We start from the raw sequence: 24845 nt of genomic DNA, 5'->3' as shown, positions 1-24845 counted from the left end.
GGCAGCTGCATTGATTGCCAGTGATGTTCTGGATCAAGTTTAAGGTTTTGGTCCTGACCTTTAAGGCCATTTGCAGTCTGGATCTGGCATATCTGAGGGATTGCCTCTGTGAATCTAAACAGGCTAGTGGTCCCAGGCCCAAGAGGGGTCCGCCTGGACTCAACCAGGGCCAGAGCCTTTTCAGTCCTGGTTCCAGTCTGGTGGAATGAGCTCCCAGAAGAGCTGAGGCCCTTGATGGAGCTCTCACAATTCTGCAGTGTCTGCAAGACAGAGCTCTTCCACCATGCATTTGGTTGAGGCTGAGTGGCAGAACATCAATTGGGCTCCCCCCCTTGAACTACCCCACCTATGGTGGGATGTGGTATTTTCAACCATTGTATGGCAGGGAGGATCGGGGGTGGGGCTGTTTGGGGTTATTTGTTCTTATCTCTTTTGGTTTTAAATTATAATTTCCATTGTTGTGAAAAGCCCCAAGTCGGCTTGCCAGGAGAGGCAGTATATAAATCTGAGAGAGACAGACAGACAGACAGACAGACTCAATTGAACAGACTGTTTTCTGCGCAATGAAAAGTGTAATGCTTTTCTTGCAAAATAAACAGAATAAAAGTGCAAGGGACATTAAATTATGTTTTCCAAATGCTCGTTCCCAGAGGTGGAATGTTTCATCTCTGTACTTAGGAGATTCCTGCACGTACTGTCTTTAGAACAAGCAGAGATGTGTCATGGTTTATGAATATAAATGTTTGTTACAATAAATAACATACAAAGGAGATCTGTGCTCTATATCTTTGGAGTGCTTAAAGCTTCCCACATCTCGCACAGGTACATGCTCATGATGTAGAGTTTCTTCAGAGCATAAAGCACCCCAGACTTGTCCCCTGAAAGAATGCCATTCTTCCTCCTAGATCTACCACAAATATTTGTTTAACAGGGAGATACTTATGTGTGGCAATGTGTACAAAGCCTACTTCTGAGTCTGAGAATCTCTGGACTGAGACATAACACTGAATTAAGTGTGCTGAAGTCCCATTGAAGTCAACAGGACTGAAGTGCTTGTGATATGTTGACATACTATGAAGGCATTACGTGCACTTACACAAATGCAAACCTACTAGACACTGACTCTTATCTTTTAAATGAGTACCGCCAACCCAATATATAACATTATTATCCAATACCCCACAGGCCTCAAGTCAAAAATTAGGATGAAGAAACAACACTCCAGGCAAGGCAGTTTTTTATATAGGAACTTAAGATCAATGCATACAATATATAGATCTCACATTCAATGAGACCATTAAGACTGATAGCTATCAGCAAAAATAAACGTTGGGACTGATTCCTATTAGCTGCGTATCACTTTTTAAATTCTTGGCGAGAAATCTAGTTTTAGGAGCTTATCCCCACTGTAGACTGAGTAGTAGAAAACTTCTCTCCTGCAGCAGCTCTCAGCAGCCATTGAATGTATGGAGAGGCGTGCCTAAAATACTTGGTCCCCTCAATAATTCCCCTCCCAAGGTTCTGGATTTTCTTCCAAGATTTATGGACCATATAGCCCCTGTGAAAGGTCACATTTCCTGACCCAGTTTTATTATTTAAATTTAAAAGTATATTTGATCATAGATTTGTATCTTCAACACCCATCCACCAATTTTTGCTTGTGGCAAAAATTAGGATGTTGTATGCCCCAGCCTCTTGTGGCGCAGAGTGGTAAGGCAGCGACATGCTGTCTGAATCTGTCTGCCCATGAGGTTGGGAGTTCAATCCCAGCAGCCGGCTCAAGGTTGACTCAGCCTTCCATTCTTCCGAGGTCAGTAAAATGAGTACCCAGCTTGCTGGGGGGTAAACGGTAATGACTGGGGAAGGCACTGGCAAACCACCCCGTATTGAGTCTGCCATGAAAACGCTAGAGGGCGTCACCCCAAGGGTCAGACATGACTCGGTGCTTGCACAGGGGATACCTTTACCTTTACCTTTATGCCCCAACTTGAGAATTCCATATATTAAAGATATTCATCTGTTATGAGAACCAAAGTACCTGTGATGCATCCACCATTAAAAAGTTCATGTTCGTTTTACCTCGTTGTGGGGAGAGATGCAAATTATCCACAATGCCAGAGAATTCTTGCAAAGTACCATTTTAATAGCTGCCACATTAAAAGGGGTGGCACTGTATCATTTCTAAAATCCAGCATCCACACAGAGTCACATTGGGTACAGATTTTTATATAGTTCAGATAACATGCCCCATTTATGTCATTATCTAATAAACCATTCTATGCTAAGTTAGATAAATATTTATCCAATCAACATATGGGCCTGCTGAAGCACACTGTGTGTGTGTGTGTGTGGGGGGGGTGTCTTCCCTGTCTGGGCCAGCTTCCAGGGACTTCTCCCTCTCCCTTAGGCAAGCTGACAAGGCCCCTTACAGATATCTTTGTACAAAGTTAACTCTCTATTTCTAATGGTAAGAGGGGAAACCCTGCTGGTCACTCCATCACCAAGAGGTAAGTTCTTTCATACTTCGTGATCCAAAATGATAAACTGAATTTAATCACACATGTGAATTATGTCATCTAACCATATTGTGGGGAAGGGTTTAAGTGTGGGCACACCTTTGTGTAGAGGGCTGTACTGCTATGCCAGTCCCATTGAGATGTACTGAATGTGGGACATAATGTCTTTTTGTACAAATAGAGTCCTAAATTAATTGCTTCCTTTGGGTGTACTGTTCCTAAAGTTGTTCCCATTAATGTTAAAAGTTATGAATGCTGAGCTTTTGCTGGTCCAGTGTACCCATTAGACCTAAGAGGCAATCTCAATCAGAATTCCACACTCCTTAGGCCACTGGTTGCAATGGACTTGGAAGGATATTGCTGGACCAGGAAAAGCTCCTCATTCATAACTTTAAAAAATATTTTATTTTAATTTTGGTAACATTAATTTTATTTATTTATTTATTTATTTTATTTCTATACCGCCCTTCCATATGGCTCAGGATGGTTTACATACAACATCATAGGGGGATATATGGAACAAATCAACATACAACACAGTCAAATACAACAATAACAATCCAACAGTGGTTCTAAACAACACAATTTCAGTGATCCCAACAAGAACATAAACTTAGCTAAAACCCCTAGAGAGGCCAGACTGGTTCAGGCCATGAAGGGGAAGTCTTAGGAGGACCTGTATATTCAAGAGAAGAAAGGTAAAAATGAATTAAATGCCAATGACCATGGCACATTAAATAATTTATTCTATTTAAATATTTATTTAATATATTTAAATATCAGCCCTGCATTAACAATGCAGCTTTCATATACCAAGCAGCCAAAGAATGGTCAGGACAAACTCAATTAATGGTTCCTTGTGTGGAACAAGTGGGGTCGATATTAAAACAACAAAAACAAAACGAACAAAAACCTTTCCAACAAGATATTCTACTATTTTCTAATTACATACCTAGTCACCTTTTTACCCTTTCACACCAACAGCAAATGTTTCCATGTCTCAATAATTTCTATACATTGATTATTCACTATAGAACAGTGGTCTCCAACCCCCGGTGGGTTGACCGGTACTGGTCCGTGGATCAGTCGGTACTGGGCCACAGCTCCTTCTCATCCTCCTCCCTGGCTGCTGCCTCAGGGGCTGCCCTGCCACTCTGCTGCCGGCTCACCTTTGGTGCTCTCCAGCGGCAACCATGGCTGGGGCTCCCCCTGTGCAGCTGCTGCTGACAGCCTCCCCCAGCAGGAGGCGGGAAGTCAGGGGCGCCAGCGGGAAAGCAAATGGAGCAGGGGCTCAGGCAGCGGTTGGGGACCACTGCTCTAGAACAATTTGGATGTTGGTGAACATTCCATGGCATTACACCAGCTGTGGTTGTGGTTGAGGTGGCCACTTGCATATAGACTGACTTACTGCTTAGGTTTACCTTCAATGTTTTCTTTTTCATCAAGTTCCCATGACATTTTTGACAAAGTGGCATAACTGCTCTTTTCTTCAGCAACTATAAACATTTTATGCTTTATTTTGTCCTTTCTTTGGCTGTAGTAACTGCCCTAAAATGACATCCATATTGAAAACATAAATTAACACTTTTTATAACAAAATTATGACAATTAATAAATTTAATGTACTGGATATACACTGAAAAGACTGCTCAGATCTCCAGAAGAGCTAATAAATGCACACTCTTTCCAGGTAATCACTGGGCAAGAAAAATTCCATATATCATATTACAAACCAAATTCCTGAGAGCAGTTTTTCAAGTTCCCAGGTGTGTGTCAAACTCCCTGATCCAGTTGGAGACTGGAATGCTGAAAGTTGAGGCGAGGGTTGTAAGTTCCTCTCTCCATCTCTGGCTAAAGCTGATCTTCAACCCCAGTAGTCTACTACCCTTAATTTTAGAGGATAGTTTTCAATCTAGCTGGTTAGTGGCAGTGTAATGTAAGATTGAATATCTTGGCTTTTCCTCACATGCTTTACTTTTGGCAGGCATGGACTCAGCTAAAAAAAACCATAAGACAAAGAATTCAGGATACTGAGCGGCAAGCGGACCTTTCTAGTTCCCCCATCTTTAGGTCACCACTCAGTAACAGATACATTAATTTTCCCACCTCATATCTTTTTACTCTGGAAAGTAACACTCACAGATGAGCCTTTACCCTGGTTAGGTGCACGGCACTACCCTCAGCAGTATTGGAAGGGAGGTATAAAAGGATCCTCTTCCCTGAGAGAACATACCCCTGTAATTCTGGCAAGGTAGAAGACATTGAACATGTTTTTCTGTGCTGTCCTTTCTATGCCGAGGCCCAAGCTGAGTTCATCCATCCCTTTGTAAAGCAAACGTTAGGACAAACTGTAACACATAACACAGACATTATTAATAAATTAGTGTCTGACCCCAAATCACTAAACCTGTTGCTAAATTTTGTTCAATAGTATGTAGAGTTTGTGGAGCTGGTAGGGTCCACCATGAAAAATGAAATATGAGGATTTTGTTTCAGGCTCAAATCTATTTCTGCTCTAGTTTTAAAAATTCACTATACATTTTACTACCAAGTTTTAAAGTAACTTTTAATTATATATATATATATATATATATATATATATATATATATATATATATATATATATATATATATATATATATATATATATATATATATATATTTGTATTACACCATGTTTTATCTGGGATGCATTGTATAATTTCCTCTGTTATATGCCTGGTGCAAACCGTAATAAAATTTCTATTCTATTCATATATCACATCAGGGACATTTCTGTGTGGATGTAGCAGATGGCTCTACCTTGCCAATACTTGGTGGTGGGAAGTGCTGTCAAGTCACAGCTGATTTATGGTCACCCTGTAGAGGTTTCAAGGCAAGGAACATTTGGAGATGGTTTGCCATTGTCTGCCTTGGCTTCATGACCCTGGTATTTCTTAGAGGTCTCCCATTCACATACTGACTAGAGCTGATTTTGAACTTACTTTGTTTTTTCCATTGTGGATTCTGCTGAATTCAGATCGATTTGAAATCATGTCTTCCTCTATTCCCCCCACCCCCAATTGAGACAGAAAGTGTTCTGCACTTGATTGGGGAAGCTCAGAATGGGGAGGGGTGCCAAATGCAGTAGGAATCTCTTTCATTTTTTGAATGGGGGTGGTGGTAGAGGAGAGGATTGGAGACAGCAGAGGAGAGGGAAATAACACGAAGCAAATCTCTGCTGAGAGAAGTTAGGGCTTCTGGAGCACAGTCACTTTAAGACAAGCCTTGTAACTAGGAACCAGGAAGTGTTTGAATTGATGCCCTGGCCAGCCAGGGAAGACTGTTTTGCTCTGAGGCATGGAGCAGTGAGTCAATTTGAAAAAAGCAAAAATCTGCACATTTACTCATGGTGGTTTTTTTAAATATTGAGGCTTATATCCATTCCAGGATATCACGGAGGAAAGGTAGGGTCACCATGAATCAATCATGCATGTTGCAGAGGGAAAAATTAAAGCACCCAAAATCAAGATGGAAATTGAATTCAGTGTAGACTGCAGGGATTTAGTTGATCTGGAAGTGGTAAAAAGCCCCAGGTCAGACCCTGCTTATGTTCCAAGATCTGATAATATCAGGCTAGCCTGGGTTATCCAGATCAGGGCTAATCTTATATTCTAATAGTCATCAAGATATCATTGTATACTTAAATCTGGTGATTAGAACTGTGAACAGCAAGACAGATCTTTCCACAAACTTTAAAAGTGTCCTAGGTTTACATGAAAATCTGATTTTGTTAAAGAGCACTTGTCGCTTTAAGCAACAGATTCCCTCAAGGGCTCTTGCTAGGTAACCACAATATCCCAGGCTTCAGTTGCTGTGAATAAAAATGTAGGGAGATGGGGCAAGGCCATTTCAAACCCTATTTTGGCTTTTGAGGGAGTGGGAAGACCTATGGTTGCCAGCTCTAGGTTGGAAAATTCCTGGAGGTTCTGGAACAGAATCTGAGGAGGGCAGGGTTTGAGGAGGAGGAGACTCAGATGAATATAATGCCACAGAATCCACCCTACAAAGCAGTCATATTCTCCAGGAGGACAGATCTCTGTTGTCTGAAGTTCAGTTTTAATTCAGGAATATTTCCATGCCTCACCTGGAGCTGGCAACTCTAAACCTGGAAGCATCTTCTGAATGACTTGATACTACCCAAATTCCATGATTCAACCAGGTCTGGCTGCTTGCTACTGTTCAACAGCAGCTGATCTATGAAAGTCAGTGTGGTGTAGCGGTTACAGCTTCAGAGTAGGGTCTTGGAGACCAAGGTTCAAATCCTGAAAAAGTTACATACTTTCAACCTAATTTACCTCACAGAATTGTTGTGTGGCTAAAAACTCCTCACTGTGAAGAAAGGTGGGGGTTTAAATGAAGTAAATTAAAAATAAACATAGCTGAATCTGGGAGGCAGATAAAAGGTAGGTTGGTGAGCAGCTGAACAGGATAGAATGATGCAGGGAAAGAATATGGGGATTGCCAAAAGGAGGGAAAGAGGTTAGGAAATTCCTAGAGATTTTGGGTGGGGAGCCCAGGAAAGGTGGGGTCTGAGCAGGGAAGGGACCTCAGAGGGCTGCAATGCCATAGCCTCCACCTTCCAAAGCAACTATTTTTCCAGACAACTGTCAAGAATCTGGGTGTGATTCTGAACGCTTCCCTATCTATGGAGACCGAGGTCACAAATGTGGTGTGCCAGGCTTTTAACTGGTCCAAAATTCTGCTGCACAGGTCCTCACTAGTACCCAATCAAGGACCCATATTCAAATTGTGCTCTCTCAGCTGCAGTGATTCCAGATTGAAAACCAAGTCAGATTCAAGATTTTGCTTATTACCTTCAAAGTCCTAAATGGTCTGGGATCATTGTACCTGTGGGACCACCTCTCCCCATATGTTCCCTGAAGAGCTTTAAGATCTGCTGACCAAACCTGATCTGGAGGTTAAACTAGCCTCAACCAGGGCCATGTCGATTTTACCCCTGGCCCTCACCTGGTGGAACACTCTACTAAATTGAGATCAGAGCCCTGCAATACCTTAACTGGTTGATACCTCAAATGAAATATGGAACCACTGGCCATCCTGCCAGAAATCCATCAAATTATGTTCTAGCTTATTATTATTATTATTATTATTATTATTATTATTATTATTATCATTACAGTTTATTGACCTCACCTTCCCCACTAGCAGGCTTGAGGTAGTTCACAACATTTAAAAACAACATTCAATAAATACAAAGATACAATAAAAGTCATTAAAATGTATGATATTAAAAATGTTATGCCTTCTCCCATACTACTAAAGGATTCTCGTGACTCTCCCCCTGCCTCTTTCCATATGACAGAAAGAACTGGGTATATCTAACTTCTAGTTTTAATGGTTTACATTTATTAATTTAACTTAAATTCCTAATTTAGTATCTTGTTTTACCTATGCAATTTTATTCTGTTGTGATGTGCCCTGAATTTCCAGAGAGAGGGCAGAAAATAAATGCAGCGATAAATAAAAATATTCCCTCCAAAGGAACTAGGGTTGCCAACCTCCAGGTTGGGGCGGGAGAGCACCTGAAATTACAATTGCTCTCCAGATGACAGAGATCAGTTTCCTGAAACAAAGAGCTGACATGGAGTGTGGACTTTATGTCATGCTTTGCTGCTGAGGTTGCTTCCCTCCCCAAACCTCACTTTCTCAAGGCTCCATTCCTTAGATCTCCAGAAATCCCCCTACCTTGATCTGACAACCCTAAGGGGAGATCTGTTGTGTTTCTAGGAGATCTCCGGCCTTCACCTGGAAGTTGGCAATTCTTGAAGAAAACAGGAAAAGGGGAGAGGTTCTTGGGGCCTTCAGGAAAGGGAAATAGAGGGAAGGGGGTATTGAGATTCCCACTTGTAGTTAAAATGCTTACCACACATCTATGTAATAGCCTGGGGAAAGAACTAATTTGTTTGTATATACTTCCCTGCCTGATGGTTCCCTCAAAATCTATTGCTACACACATCACAGGCAACTAGATTACCAGAATGGGAGTCATTTCCACTTGTGTCAGCTTCAAAGTTACTTAGTTTATTTGCTCAGTTGAGTCATAACTCATTTAAGTCCCAGAACAGTGCTGAAGGTTAAATTAAATGCTAACAACTTTGCCCAGGGAACATCTAATCCAATCCAAATCCTTCTCTCAGTTCAATCTGGTATTGATTGACTACACCATATCAGTGAATGAAGAAGAAATTGATGACATGTAGAGTTTACGTGTACAATAATCAGAACCAAGGAAACAGTTACACCACTAAGTAAGGCAAACGTGGAGAAGAAATCCGAAGAGGCACAGGACAGAGGCAGGCACCCGAGTGGTACAACCGCCATGTGTGTGCACGTGTATATCCACTCACTGGGTGTGTTTTTCTTTTCAATCTTCAGGAAGAGGCAGCCAGAATTCTCGCCCACCAGCCAGTGTCCGTCGGCACATGTGCAGCTTTGAAAAACCCCAAACTGCAGTGAATGTGTAAGAGAAGCTGCATGACAAACAGTGGATTTTTTTTTACCCATTGTTTTTCTTATTACTTTACTGTTTCTGATAATGGGACAAATGTGGTGCATGCCATTCATGATGGGGAAATTGCTTATGTGCCCCATTTTTCACACTGCCTTGACTCTTGTTTGTCCATATATTCTTCAGAGGACACTGTGAAATCATTTTTGAAAGATCTTTTTTTTTGGTTGTTTTTAGTGGTTGTCACTTCAATGCTTGCTGACAGTTGCAAAAAGAAAGCAAAATATATTTTTCTTGCTAACTTCTCTTTCCCCCTCATCTAGCCGACACTTTCCCCCTTTTCACAGTTTTGCATGGAAGTGAAATTATCCTGTCTTCTTTCAATGACCACTTTTCATTTTCTGCATTTTTGTTGTGCCCCACTCAACCACCTCAGTCGGTGAACTTCAATTGCCTGTGGGGAGGGGAGGGGAGGGGACTAACAACAAATGGCTTTCGTAAAAGTCATGAAATACAGAGTTTAATGTAGGTGACTGTGTAGAATGATCCAGATCACCATAGGGAATGTTGAAGAAAAAAGTGATGAAAAACCCTCTGATCTCCTATTCACTTTTTAGCTTTATCAAGTTTAAATAGGTTTGCAGCTTATAGGTGCCAACAGGCAAAAAAAAACAAAACAGAATTGTATGGCTGATCTTATAAAGGTCAAATATGCCCTCCTACCTGGTTTGCAACTGTTGAACATACAATATTTTTTTTTATTTTGCATCAATGTATATATTAGCATAGTTACAAAGTTAGGTCAGCATTCATTAAAACTCTGTTTGAGAGGCTGAAACACCATTAAGACAACTACATATAACACTAAACCACAAAATGTAAACCATATAGGTATAATCCCATATGAACTGCTTTTCTCCAAAGCAAGTTCAAATGTGTTGTGCAATGGAACTGGGGTGTTTGGGATTTAGCAACCTTTAGAGACTTTTCTGCATTGTAGCATTCCTGACCCTGCTTCATGTGACTGTTTGTGTTCCCTTCTTCAAAACACAATCCACTGCAAACAAATCCAGCATCAAAATGCATTTATCACCGGGGGAGGGGGATATAAATGTGATAACTCTGTGTAGCTTGTCCATGCAGGCTTGTTTGGTTGGCATGTCTGGATTGTCGCAGGTGTATCAAGCAGTATAGCACAGATAGAGCTGGGTGTCATCCATGTTTTGGTGACAGTCCAGCCTGTAACTTTGAACCAGCTGGGCCAGAGGGCACATAATGATGTTAAATAATGTGACGAAGAGTACCGCCTCCTGTGGGAACCCACAAGGGAGTTGATAGTGGTGTGATAACTACTCCCTGATAGCCACCCTCTGTGTCCGATTTTGGAGAAAGGAGCACAGCCACTGAAGAGCTGTCCCCTGAATCCTGGCCCTGGCAAGGCAGTGGGGCAACAACTCATGGTCAAGTATGTCAAACGCAGCCAACAGATCAAGTCATAAGAATATGACCAAACCGTCCCGATCCAGTTTTCACTAGTGATCATCCATCAGGGTGACCAACACTGTTTCCACCCTGTGGCCAGGACAGAAGCTAGACTGGTATGAATTGAGCCCTGAAAGTTCATCCAAGTATGCCAGGAGCTGGTCTGCCATGGCCATCTCAACTACCTTGCCCAGGAATGTCAGATGCGACACTGGGTAATAGCTGGCTGGATCTTGCAGATCCAGCAATCATTTTTTTCAGTAAGGGACAGACCACTGCCTCCTTTAGCTCTTCCAGGAAGTCCCCAATAGACAGAGACAGATTATATCTCTCAGAGGGCCTCCTGTCCTCTGGTCTCTAGTTTTGAGCAACCATGACAGTCAGGCATCAAGTGGGCAGCTGACCCTCACTGACCCCAGCAACATGTCCACTTTGGGTTCTGAGCGCCACCTGAAACCATCAAACATATCCTCTGGAGGCTGCCAAGGGGCCTCCAGTTTCTTTATTGTATCAAAAGTGGCAGGAAGGTCCCGGCGAAGTGACAAAGATTTATCTGCAAAAAAGCTCACTAATGCCTCACAGCCAAGTGTCAATTGGCTAACATTTTGGTGCCCTTCTTCGAGGATGGTCAAAGACTGAACTACCCTAAATAATTGGGCTGGGCAAGAGCTAGCGGATGCGATAGAGGCAGCATAAAACTCATTTAGCTGCCCTAGCTGCCATCTCATACACCTTCATAAACATGCAATAAGATGTTCTTGCCATCTTATCGCAAATCTTCCTCTATGCTCACTCTAGACATCTCCCCTCCCTCTTTCTCTCCCTTAGCTCCCGCATGTTCCAGGGAGCCAGTTTGAGATGAAGGCAGAGAGGGCAGAGAGGGTGCTGGGGAGCAAACTTGTCAATGGCAACCAAGCAGGACTGCTAGTACACCACTAGTTGTACTGTTTGGTGTAGTGGTTAGGAGTGCGGACTTCTAATCTGGCATGCCGGGTTCGATTCTGCGCTCCCCCCACATGCAACCAGCTGGGTGACCTTGGGCTCGCCACAGCACTGATAAAACTGTTCTGACCGGGCAGTGATATCAGGGCTCTCTCAGCCTCACCCACCCCACAGGGTGTCTGTTGTGGGGAGAGGAATGGGAAGGCGACTGTAAGCCACTTTGAGCCTCCTTCGGGTAGGGAAAAGCGGCATATAAGAACCAACTCTTCTTCTTCTTCTTCTTCTAGTTCCACCAGTGAGTCAACAAGAGGCATCAGGTCCTGCAGAGCATTCAGAATTCAATCAGATCCATACGTCTCTGCAGGAAGTCTAAAATACACCCGTTGCCCACAGTGGTGGTATCCTGAGCCACCCCTTCTGGGAAAAGTGGTCTGATCATGAGATAGGGTTAGCTGCCAGCAGATCAACGCCCCAGCTAGATTGAGTGTATGGCCAGCCTGATGGGTGGGTCAAGTTACAAATTGGAAGAACCCTAGTGTTGACATCGTCAACACCAGGCCCGAGCCAGACCAAGGGGATGGTGAATCAACATGGACATTGAAGTCCCCCAGGATCAATAACCTGGGGAACTGCAGAGCCCAGGCCATCACCACCTCCAGGAGGCTCAACACGCTAGCTGGGGGGTGGGTGTTGTGCGGATGGTAAACTACCCAGATAGCCAAGTTCTCCACCATACCCCACTTCAATCTGACACATTCCATCCAACAATCAACAGTGCTGGGAGAGCCCTGTAGAATTAAGCCTCTCTTACCCAGGTCTCAGTCATGCACACCAGGTTCGCCCCCTGCCCTGTGAAATAATCTCGCAGGGTGGAGGGCTTGTTATTAATCGACCTGGCATTACATAACATCAGTGTTGGCTCCTCCCTAACTCTAAATATAGAATTGTCCCATTCACCAATGACACCTCTTTGATCAGTGTTCCCATTCTTAAGAACATCTTGTTACATTAATCCTTTATCAGATCCAAACCTGGAGCTTACTTCAGATCCCATTCCCAATAACAATAATACATCTCTGCAAAATAAATTAAGCTGAGAACCCATATTTGTTGAAAAGGCTCTAAGCCTGTCCATATAAGATTTTCCACCTTGTCAATGTGTTTGTAAACCTGCAATTGAGAAACAGATGAACATCAAAACTATAGTCATAATACTCAAAAAGATAGCTAGTATTAACACACACACCCCAGTGCAAGGCATAGCCATCCATCCTTCAATGGTCAACCAATACTATCCAAACATAGTGTGACAGGAAACACTTATAGTCTTGCGGAAATGTCTTCATTCAGAACAGGATTTTTTAAAAAAACAGATTTACATCCAACTCAAAATGTGCATCAAGTTTGGTCTCCAAAATATTCTTTTTAAGAATGCATATTTCACTGCCACATGTGTATTATGCTTCTAGCCTAGTCTGAATCTACAACACAACCAGCTCCTGGTAAAGAAGCTTGGATGGCCGGGGCCTAGTCTCATTAGTCTTTTGAGCAGCACATAAGCAGAATTAGTTTTAAGAGGGTCATTCTTGTTATTTTAAATGGTTAAACATAATAGCCAGTGTTACAAATGCACTCAGTTTGAGGAGTTCCCAACTTGTTCTTTCTTCATCAACAATGCTGCCTGAAGGCATGTGTCCATCACACTACATTTTGCCTTGCTTTACTTTACTTTGGTGTGATGTTGATTCTCATTGTTTACATTCCCTTCTTATCTGGTAGTGTCTAGGTGTTCTCATATTATAAGCATCTTTGTGGTATCTTCTGGCTAATGAGGTATTCTACGTATAGTTTATCTTTCATCACTCCCCCCCCCCAAGCTTCCCATTTCCCCAGACTCAGAGTTTTATGATCTTTTGAAACAAAGCATATTTTTGAGTTTATAGACATCAGCTATGTCTCTATTTGTATTTAATGCATTTTTCATCATAATGAATGTTGAAGCTGGATTTATGTTACTTTTCTAAGTGTAGTCTTGGCAGTGGACCATTTCAAGTTTCATGTTCCTAATAAAGGATGAGCATCAACGTTTGATAGCATGCCTGATTTATAGTTTCAATAGATGCCCATTTTTTAAAACTAAAGGAGTTATCCTGTATTATTTTTTATCATATCCAGACTAATTCTCATATATAATCACAGCAAGATATGCAAGTCACATGAGTCAAAAACACACAGTCAATGTGGCAGATGGGCACCAGATGTCCTATAACTCTAAAAACATGTACCCAGTGAGGTATTTATCATATAATATTCTCTAACTTATTTATATTTTCCTAATGATAGGTATAGGCAATAGCCATCAGTAGGAGGAAAAGTTTTGAAACCCTATCATGTTAATGGGTTATTATGAGTTCAACTTCATTTGCTGCACAAGCTGTGGAAGCCTCACTGATATTAATTAAATAAATGAGAAGTAGAATTAAACTAGGTTAGGACTGGCTTATTTGGGAGGATCTGAAAAAAATTAGCTTACTACATTGTCCATAGGAAATAATGGAGATAGGATGGGGGCACCCTATTTGGGTGCCCCTAGAATTGTGCCAGTTTTCACAATGTAATTCATATCCTAGTACTCACTTAAAATGGCAGTAATCACTGGTTGAATCCCTTTTGATGAAATAAAGTCATAATAATTATTCTCTGTTCAATGGAGGGAAAATGGCATATAGACTTCAATTTACAAAAGAGAAACCATCTTTTTGCTAAGGATTCACTGCCTCAGGAAAGAATTCCTAACAAAAAAAGGTGTTTCATTTATGGAGTAAGTTCCCTAGAGAGTTATTGCATCTTTTCCTTTTAGAGCCTTTTCAGAATATTGAATGACTGAAGGTGGTTTAGGATTAGAGATTTAAGTTACTGAAAGGGAAGGTACTACTAATGTGAGTTGAATGTTTTCATTTAATTTAGAAATACCAAAAACAGATGGTAGAATGAATTGAGGTTCCATATTACAGAACTGCCTGACAAGCATGTGGAAGGAAAAATATACTTAGATGGCTTTTAGAAAAGTAAAATTGGCCTGTGCAATTTGATCCAGCCAAAAAGAACCCAAATCAGTCTTGATTTGGTCACAAATCAGCTGAATCCAATCCAAATCACCATTTCCCAATGCTTAAATGGCCAAATCAATCAAAATCACAATTAGGCATGATTCAGCAATTCAAGCAGGTGGCTGTTTAAACTTTAAAGAGAAAGAGGGGGGAAAGTTCCCCTTTTTGTCTCTCCAGGGCTCTGGAAGGGTGGCAGTTTGAGGTAGAGGCACCAAACTTGCACTATAGCTGTGGGAGTCTCTCTTCAAAAAGACTGGACCAATTCTGTCAGGATTGTAGAATCTCTGTCATAAATTAGCCTGAGTTCCTCCATGTCAGTTATATTACTAGATGGGGCCCGGCGCCTGCTAATCCCGGCCTTGTAGTTTGTAAGCAATAAAATAGAATAGTGATGTTATGTTAACCTTATCTTGTTATGGGCGGAAAGGGTTGTTTGTCACCTCTTTCAAGGATGGGAGTTTGGAATCCTGTTTTGCTTTCACATATGTCTTTTCTCACTCACCTCCCCCCCTTGGGAACTGTCAAGTTTTGGGCGGGAGAAATGTATTGATAAGCTGAGGCAAATCTGGCTTCTAGTCAGATTTGACTTTTCAGTCCATTGCGTGTAGTGCTAATCAATAAAACTATTTTTCTTTTGAATAAGTTTTGTTGTGAGTTTCCTGTGCGCTTGACATCAAGTCAAATCTCACAACTCCTTTCACCTGCAAAATGCAGGGCGAGGGACATACTTTTTCTGAACCGGGAGAGGGCCTGGATTGGGACCTCTCCCAGGCCGAAGGTGCTGGTGCGGGGCCGCCCAGCTCGGCCATGATGCGGGCTGTCTCGGGGGCAACCCCGGGGCCCGAGGAATTTTTGGAACGTCACATCACCCAGCGCAGGCGATTGTCAAAATACGACCGCCCTACTGGGGATGAACGGTGGCCGGAGCACCTGGGACTGCCTAGCTACGCGCTGGAGCCTGTGGGTGAGACACAGGACTTGCAGTACAAGCTGGACAGGGTGACTAACTGGCTGCAGGACCTCTCGGGTCGGCTGGATCCGGAGGAGAGACGCCGAACACAACGCCTGCTTAAGGACGTGCTCGGTGGGGGCGCACACGATACCAGTGCGCGGAGAGAGAGCGGTGGGTTTGCACTGCAGGAACACGGCATGGCGGCCGCGCAAGCAACGACGGAGGCGGCTGAGGCGCTGGCCAGAGCCCGGGCTCAGCTAGAAATCGAAGCAGAGGCGGAAGCACGCGCAAGAGCGCAGAGGGAGAGAGAAGACGAAGGTGAGGAACGAGAGGACGAAGGCGGCGCCGGCGGCGACGGTGCTGGTGGAGACGGCGCGGACGGAGGCGAGGACGCAGCAGCGGCGGCAGCGGCACGGGCAGCGGCGGACGTCGCGGGAGCCGAGGCGGCGGCAGCAGCGGCGGCGCGTGAGGCAGCGCGAGCGGCCGCGCGGGCGGCAGCAGCGGCGCAGGCAGCGGAACGAGCGAGAGCGGCGGCTGGGAGAGGGCGAGGCATTGGCCGGGGTGCAAGACCCCCGGCCCCGGCCCCAGCACCGGCGGACTGGGGCCCAGGGCGCCTACCTGCCCACCTCCGTGGAGTGGAAATGCGGAACACCTATAAGTTCAAGGCAAAGTTTTCTGGGGACCCCTCCGATTTCCCCACGTTCCTGGTGCACCTCCAAGCCTACATGATGGACATGGGGTTCACTTTCCAAGACGACGCCGAACGGGTGCGTTTCGTGGGGCAAGCCCTGGAGGGCAAAGCCGCCAAATGGTTCGTGGATTTGTACCGTTACCACCCCCAAGCTACCCGCGACTACAACCATTTCATGAGGGCCCTGCGCCAGATGTACGTGGAACCGTTTGAACGGGAGACTGCGGAGAAGAAACTCCGGGCTCACCGGCAAGGAAAATTGTCAGTGGTTGAGTACGCCAGGGAATTTAAGGAGTTGGCTTCCTCTGTGCCGGACTGGACGGAGCCCCAACGTGTGCTGGCGTTTGTGGGGGGCCTCAATCCCACTCTGGCTGACAAGTGCCTCCTCCTGGAAGACCCACTCACTGTCGAAGGGTGGGTCCAGCTGGCCGGAGAAATGGAAAACCGCTTGGAGCGGGCCTCAATGGTGCAAGCACTGGCCGGGAAAACCATGGCGAAGACTTCCACCCCGGTGAAGACCAAGCCCCGAACCAAATTGGAACCGGCGGAGCGCACTCGGCGCATGGAGAAAGGGCTGTGCTTGGGATGTGGCCAAGCCGGGCACTTCCTCGCACACTGCCCAACGAAAGCGGCATCAACCCCGAAAGCTGCGAGCGGCGCCCCATCGAAAGCCCCGCCTGCCAAGAAAACCACCACGAAGAAAAGCGCCAAATCCCTCCTGGTACCAGTGGCTGCCGTACCGGCGGTGGACGACTCGGAGGAGGGAAGCGGGCTGGAGGACGAGGATCAAGCTGAGGAGCAGTCGGGAAACGAGGACGGTCTGCTGTAAAGGCGCCCCGCCAGCAGGCCGCCAACAGGGGCAAACGCGTGGTGAGTGATTCCCCCTTGCTACTCCTACCGGCCAACCTTTCTAACCCCAAGTCGGGAAAGACGGTGGGAATCCGCTGTATCGTGGACTCGGGGTGCACCCAATCCCTAGTGAGCCCGGCACTGGCCGAGACTTTGGGGGTGGGGAAGGTGGCACTGAAGGAACCCTTGCCAATCACCCAGTTAGATGGGAAATGCGCTCCCGGAGGGGAAGCTACGGCAAAAACTCGCCCCATGGACCTGGACATAGAAAAACATTCGGAGCAAATCCAACCTTTGGTGGCCCCTCACTCTGCCTTCCCTTGCGTGTTGGGGTTGGATTGGCTGAGGGAACACGATCCCCTTGTGAAGTGGAAGAAAGGGACTGTGGAATTTACCTCCGCCGCCTGCGAGCAGCACACGCGGCAGCAGGGTCCTACGAGATCCGGGGTGGTGGCTGCTTTGGGAGTAGGGGTGGATGCGCTCCCTCCTGAATATCGGGACTTTGGCGATGTGTTCGCGGAGGTGGAGTGCAACCAGCTCCCCCCCCACCGCAAAACTGACTGTGCCATCGAATTAAAGAAAGGAGAGCCTCTCCCTAAAGCCAAACTTTATTCCATGAGCCCGCGGGAGATGGCAGAGCTTAGAGAATTTCTGGATAAAAACCTAGCAAGGGGTTTTATTAGACCAGCCACCTCTTCCTTGGCAGCCCCGGTCCTTTTCGTAAAAAAGAAGGACGGTTCGCTGCGGTTGTGTACCGACTACCGCGGGTTGAACGCGGTCTCCACCTGCAACGCCTACCCGCTTCCCCTGATAAAAGACTTATTGGGCCACTTGGGGAAGGCGCGCGTGTTCACGAAACTGGACTTAAGGGAAGCCTATTACCGAGTTCGAATCAAGAAGGGGCATGAATATTTAACAGCTTTTAATACGCCCCTGGGGCAGTTTGAATACACTGTAATGCCGTTCGGCCTCGCCGGCGCTCCGGGCGTGTTCATGAATATGATAAATGAAATTATGCATGATTTATTGTACCAAGGGGTGTTGGTTTACATTGATGATATTCTTGTGTACTCAGAGAATGTTGAGAGTCATTCTAAGCTGGTCCGCGAAGTGCTCCGCCGCTTGCGGAAGCACCACTTGTTTGCTAAATTGTCAAAATGTGAGTTCCACCGCGATGCAGTGGAGTTTTTGGGGTTCCGGGTCTCCCAGGCGGGGATCGAGATGGACCCTGGCAAAGTGCGTGATTTGCTGGTGTGGGAACCTCCCCGCACTAGGAGGCAATTACAAAGTTTCCTAGGATTCGCCAATTTTTACAGGACCTTCATTCCCAACTTTGCCAAGGTTGCGCTGCCCCTCACTGACTTGTTAAAAACCAAAGGGGGGAAGACAGCTAGCCGACCTGGGGCGCCTCTCCCTTGGACTCCCTCCTGTCAGGAGGCATTTGACAAACTAAAACTGTTATTTACGTCTGAACCTGTGTTGGCCCATGCCGACCCCTCTAAGCAATTTACGGTACAAGTAGATTCTTCGGACGTAGCAATGGGGGCCGTGATCCTCCAAGAGGGGGGGGACGGGAAATTGCACCCCCTGGCCTATTTATCAAAGAAATTTTCAGCTGTGGAAAGAAATTGGGCAATTTGGGAAAAAGAGGCGGCTGCAGTGAAATTGGCCCTTTCCACTTGGCGGCATTGGCTGGAGGGGTCAGCGATCCCGTTTGTAGTCTGGACAGATCATAAAAACCTTCAGGCACTCAAGCAGCCCCGCTCGCTTTCGGCCAAGCAAATGAGATGGGCGGAGTTTTTTGCTCGTTTCAACTTCTCCCTAAAGCATCTTCCTGGCAAACTGAATTTTTTGGCGGATGCACTATCGCGCCTGCCTCAGTACAATAGCAAACGAGACCCATTGGTAGATACCGTCTTTACCCCCGCCCAACTGGGGATGGCCGCTGTGACGCGCAGCCACACAAAGACTGATACGCCCATCCCAGGGGGCTGGGTCCAAAAGGAGTTGTCAACTGACCCAGAGTTTTGCTCCCTCCGCCCTGATCTGTCTGAGAAGGGGGGGCTCTTTTTCAAAGGCGAAAGACTCTTTGTGCCTGCCGTGGCCCGGGGAAAAGTTTTGAAACTTTGCCACGATGCAAAAACCGCTGGACATTTTGGTTTTGTGAAAACTCTGCACCTGGTCAGGAGACAGTACTGGTGGCCATCCTTACGTAAAGATGTGGAGAAATATGTGCAGGGGTGCCCCATTTGTATTGCCTCGAAACCAATTGGGGGCAAGAAGAAGGGACTTTTGCAACCACAGCCCACCCCCTCACGTCCATGGACTGATGTGACTATGGACTTTATTACAGACCTTCCCCCCAGCCAAGGGAACACTGTTATATGGGTAGTAGTGGATGCTTTCTCCAAACAGGCTCATTTCATCCCCTGTACGGGCGTGCCCTCAGCACCAAAACTGGCCTCTCTATTTATTAAACACGTGGTACGCCTGCACGGGATCCCGACACGTGTTTTGACGGATCGGGGCCCCCAGTTCGTTTCCAAGTTCTGGAGGGAGCTTCTTAAACTATTAGGTGTGGAGCAAGCCCTCACCTCAGGCTATCACCCGGAGTCAAATGGCCAGACCGAAAGAGTAAACCAAATCCTGGAACAGTATTTACGCTGTTTCATCAATCACCAGCAGGATGACTGGGTTTCCTTGCTGCCACTTGCTGAGTTCGCCTATAACAATGGAGTCCACTCCTCAACTGGGGTATCGCCTTTCAAGGTGGTGTACGGAACTGATTTAATGTCAGCCCCCACCTGGGGGCTTAGCTCCACGGAGGTTCCTGACATAAACAAATGGGCAGCATCCATCAGTATGGGCTGGCCAGAGATCGTTGCTAGCCTCAAAGAAGCCAAACATGCCTATAAGGCTCAAGCTGATAAGAAGAGGGTACCTGCCCCTGATTGGAAAGTGGGTGACCTAGCCTACCTGTCTACTAAGAACTTAAGGTGTCAGCAGAAGTCCAAGAAACTTGGCCCAAAGTATGTGGGGCCATTTAAAGTGGTGAAACTGATAAATAATGTGACTGTGGAGCTAGCTTTGCCAAAAACTTATAGGAATGTGCATCCGGTTTTTCATTCCAGCCTGCTGCGAAGAGCTCCAGCCCCGGACGAGTGGCACCCTCCTCCATCTATGCCTGTTCCAATTTACATCGATAAGGACACCCACTATGAAGTCAACCAAATCTTAGACTCTCGATTGCATAAGGGTCGCCTTCAATATTTGGTCGATTGGAAGGATTTCCCCTCTGGGGATAAAGAGTGGGTTGAGGCTGGGAATGTGAAGGCACCCCGCCTTCTCCGGGCTTTCCATCGAGCATTCCCTGATTGTCCTCGCCCGGTTGATGCCGGCTAGGTGGGGGAGTGAAGTTAGTTTTAATGCGGAGGGATGTCAGGATTGTAGAATCTCTGTCATAAATTAGCCTGAGTTCCTCCATGTCAGTTATATTACTAGATGGGGCCCGGCGCCTGCTAATCCCGGCCTTGTAGTTTGTAAGCAATAAAATAGAATAGTGATGTTATGTTAACCTTATCTTGTTATGGGCGGAAAGGGTTGTTTGTCACCTCTTTCAAGGATGGGAGTTTGGAATCCTGTTTTGCTTTCACATATGTCTTTTCTCACTCACCTCCCCCCCTTGGGAACTGTCAAGTTTTGGGCGGGAGAAATGTATTGATAAGCTGAGGCAAATCTGGCTTCTAGTCAGATTTGACTTTTCAGTCCATTGCGTGTAGTGCTAATCAATAAAACTATTTTTCTTTTGAATAAGTTTTGTTGTGAGTTTCCTGTGCGCTTGACAAATTCTAGGGGTATCCCAAGAGGGTGCCCCATACAACCTCCATTATGTCAAATGATGAGAACAGACCAGAGAATCTGTTTTTTCTCATCATAGGATATAATGGAGATTGAATGGACCCTGGGATCCAATTTTTTGAGGAGCGGCTGCCTCTACCTCAACTTCTGAGCCCAGAAAAGACAAAAAGGGGGAAATTCCCATAGATTATAATGGTGTCTTTGGTTTCAATAGCACCCAATTGATTCGGCCATATCCCAATCAAAAATGGTCCAAATTTTCTTTCCTTGCACATACCAAATGAGAAATGGATGGTATTTGTCATTATATCCTGAAAGGCTTTAATGGTGGGAAACTGGTAACAATACTTTCTGCTGGTCAAATAATTTATTTTTAAATCCTGGGTGTTTAAAGATCTTCAAAACTTCTAAGGAAGATGAAGTCAACATTATTAGATAATGTCTAGTACTATGGGAGACTAATCACACAAAATTTTAACAGTTTTAAGTTCTTGTAGTAATATCTGAAGAGTATGATCTTATGATCAGGACTTTTTGTTTTCGCTGTTGGGTGGAATAGCATGTTTTGAGATGTGTATTACTGCCACCAACAACTGCTGTTGTACACCTCTAAGTCCTCATGAAAAAAATGGTTTTGTAATGAACTGAAGGAAAATTGTTTTGGGGGAACAGCAGCCCCTACCCCTTCTGCTGTCTTTGTTGTCTCAACCATGACTCCATTGCCCTCATGTCACTTTTGCCTCTACTCACCCCTGGTCCCATGGTTTGCATCTTGCCCAGCAATGGGCATGTGGCTTGCTCTGCTTTAGTTCAAGGTGCCAGGGGAACATGGATCAAGGGACATTCAGCTCCTGGTTGCGGGCAATAGAGTCAGGCACCAGCAGCCCGAAGGGTGGGGGGAGGTCAGCTGGAAAGACAACCTTTGGCTTCTCCCCCTGCTTATCTGCTGCTGTATTAATGTGTAGTAAAGGAATATGTAACAACTTCATTGTATGCCCACTTACCCAGCTATGTCATGTTTCCATTGATAGAGGTGAGGCAGAATGGTGCATGTTTGATGAGAAGACTATTCTCAGTGCTGCAGTTCATGGTGGCCTCCATGTATCCTCTGTAATGTGTAATTCTTCCCATGCAATAAGCTGGTTTCACTTACTAACTAATGGCAATAACTGTTCCTTTTAAGAGTATTTGCTGTTTTTCATAGTATTTTATTTTGGATGCTGAGAGAATGCAGTATTACAGAATACATCTGTAGGGGTGTTTTGTTGTTCATTTCTTATAGCCTGCCTATGGGGGCCTAACATAAATGTAAATAAACTCATCTTTATTCTATTTGTAGTTCTAATGGCAAGTCTATGTCATGGTCTGAACCAGGTGGGAGGCCGGTTCCCAAGGGACAGCATATGTGGCACAGACTCTCGGTGCATGTGAAGAGCAAGGAGCCAGGATGCAATCAGACCGCAGTGATCAAGCCCCTGACTAAAAGCTACCCAACCCAAGGAAAGAGCCTGACTTTTTCAGACATCAGCAGTAAGACTCTGTACAATGTGGTAGAGGAAGAAGAGAGTGAGCCTGTGCGCTTCAATCAGCTGAGCAGTCCTCCCACAATTGTGCACAGGCGAGTCACGGTGACACCTCCCCTGCAGGTATCTGCAGATGAAGCCCACCTGTTCTTGTCTGAACAGAGTCCCCAATGCATCCTGCCACCTCAGAGATCCATCATGGAGCAGTTGCAAGGTGTGGTCAACAAATTTGCCACTGGCATCCCTGACTTCAACTCCATGGTTCCTGTGCCTGGAACAGGTAATGGAGTGCGACCTATCTACCATCCTCCATTGATGCAGCAGCAGGTCTTGCCACTCCCAATGGGCACGTTCAACAAAGAGCTGGTTTCATCCCCCTCTGCTGGGGAAGACGGGGAGGAAGAGGAGGAAGAAAATGAGAAATTTAAACTCATTCCGGAATATGTGTATGAGAGGCCAGGAAATCTGGAGGAGGATGAAGATGAAGAAGAGGAACAGGCAACCAGCAAACTGACTCTGGAAGACTCACCAGCACTGACACCTCCATCTCCTTTCAGAGATTCGGTGGCTTCAGGCAGTTCTGTGCCCAGCTCTCCTGTCTCTGAATCAGTGCTCTGCATACCTCCCAGTGCAACCTATGCTTCAGTCATCCTGAGAGATTATAAGCAAAGCTCATCCACCCTGTAACATAGAGGCTCTAGGGATGGAAGCGGGTTGACAATGTCTCCTCCTTCGACTCTGATTTGCAAAGAGAAACAGCACAAGCCACGTGAGGGCATGAAAAAGCATAAAAATATGCTACTGTGTATATGAATGGGCAAAAAAAAAAAAATGGTATCCTGCACTAAATCCATTAGAGGGCTCCAGATCTTGCCTGTTGTGTTTTCTTTTCTTTTTTTAAAAAAAGAAAAATATTGTATTGTGTTCAAAGTACTGTAGTCCAAGAAGGAAAAAGGAATTTTGACAAAGCACAAATCCCACGTATAACTTCTATAGCAAAAACAAAAATACAGAAAAGATAATAAGTACACAATGTTCACACTCACTGTCACATGCTCTCTTGGTAACACTTGAATATGACTGGGTAATACAACCACAGAGAAGACTGAGCACATCTCATGGCCAGACATCTTCACTGAATGCAGCAGGTTCTCATGCAGCCACCATTTGTTGGAGGAAGGAAGGAAAGAAGAATGGAGGGAGAGAAAGAGAACAGACTTCTCTGTGGATTGAGTGTATATTTTGTGATGCTTTTGTAGGTGGGTGGCCTGGAAATAGCAAGCTATCATCTGAAGGTTAACCAAGGGAAACATAGATAGCCTGCAGGCAAATAGTTGATAAGGATTGTTTAGAACATTAGGTATAGATCCCCCACTTTGTCGGAATAAACATAAAGAAGACATAAAAGGCTGCTTACATGAACCAAGGCAGAAATCCCTGCCATCCTGAAAATATAGATTTGCCCGTTTGTAGAAGTTGACAAGCCTGGTGGCTATACTGTTAACATTACATTTCCTGTAGCAAAAATAATATTTACCAACTCAGCTTTCATAATCTGATGCATTTGCCATGTGATTCCATCATTTGTTTGTGTTTCTATGGGGACAATATAAAATAATTATATATTTTGAACAACAACTGCAACTTTAAAGCAAAAAGCAATTCCTAATTTTGGCTCCTTAGATTACATGGTAGATGCAAGAGAATGAGTGTATGTTTCTGTCTCTGTGTGTGTGTAACTCTATAGAATGTGTGTATAGAATATCTAATAACTGCCACTGGATGATTGTCCTGTGAATATACTATGGATATTTTTATGTTTCAATCATGTTTTCTATTGCATTGTTTAAAAAAATACTATAGATCTTTGAAAGTTTGTATGCTGTGCTCAAACATTTTTAATAATCTAAGCCTTCCCTTATAATAGGGCGCTTGATTTTGCTGATAATTCTGCTTTGTGTAATTCAGCTGTTGATAATAACCAGTGCTGCAATTTGTTATTTCATGTACTTTAAATTAATAAATGCATCTCTTTTAGCAATCTTGGACATACAAGTATTAAAACTGTAAAGGCAAAACTGTTTTGCAATATTTTGCACAAAAATCTCTTTATTGCTTTTTGCCTAGTGTCCTAAAATCTAGCTCTTAAGTATTTTCAGTGAATATTTCTACCACCTATCACTCTTTTACATATGAAAATGTAGACTATAAATATGTTAATGTTCACAGCTGCTGTAGATTAAAGGAGGAGATCTTATGCACTGCAGCCATAGAGATTTTGACAACACCAAAAGGCAAGGACGAAGTTTGTAAGGTAAGTTGGCTCAGTCCATGTAGAGCTTCAAGGCTCAAAACCAGAGTCCTGCATTATGGTCAGAAAATATTGTGCTACTTCAGACCAACACGGCTAC

At 44.7% G+C, this 24845-nt stretch overlaps 1 protein-coding gene across 6 annotated transcripts in view; it reads left to right on the top strand.

The window, feature by feature from the left end:
• GRM1 (glutamate metabotropic receptor 1) overlaps nt 1–24599 on the top strand; it is a 277139-nt gene extending 252540 nt beyond the window's left edge. For 3 of the 6 annotated variants that reach the window (XM_077350562.1, XM_077350572.1, XM_077350581.1), the window contains one exon: nt 22251–24599. In XM_077350562.1, coding sequence (XP_077206677.1) covers nt 22251–23121 — 871 coding nt within the window. In that variant the 3' untranslated portion in view covers nt 23122–24599. Of the gene's footprint in view, nt 1–8954; nt 9040–22250 lie in introns of all 6 variants that reach the window. The other 3 variants (XM_077350589.1, XM_077350610.1, XM_077350599.1) reach the window with 3 other exon arrangements.
• Nucleotides 24600–24845: the final 246 nt, after the last annotated feature.

This window comes from Paroedura picta, chromosome 1 (assembly GCF_049243985.1).
Source record: "Paroedura picta isolate Pp20150507F chromosome 1, Ppicta_v3.0, whole genome shotgun sequence".
In the NCBI taxonomy this organism is placed as follows: Eukaryota; Metazoa; Chordata; class Lepidosauria; order Squamata; family Gekkonidae; genus Paroedura; species Paroedura picta.
This window is presented reverse-complemented; position numbering and strand designations above follow the sequence as displayed.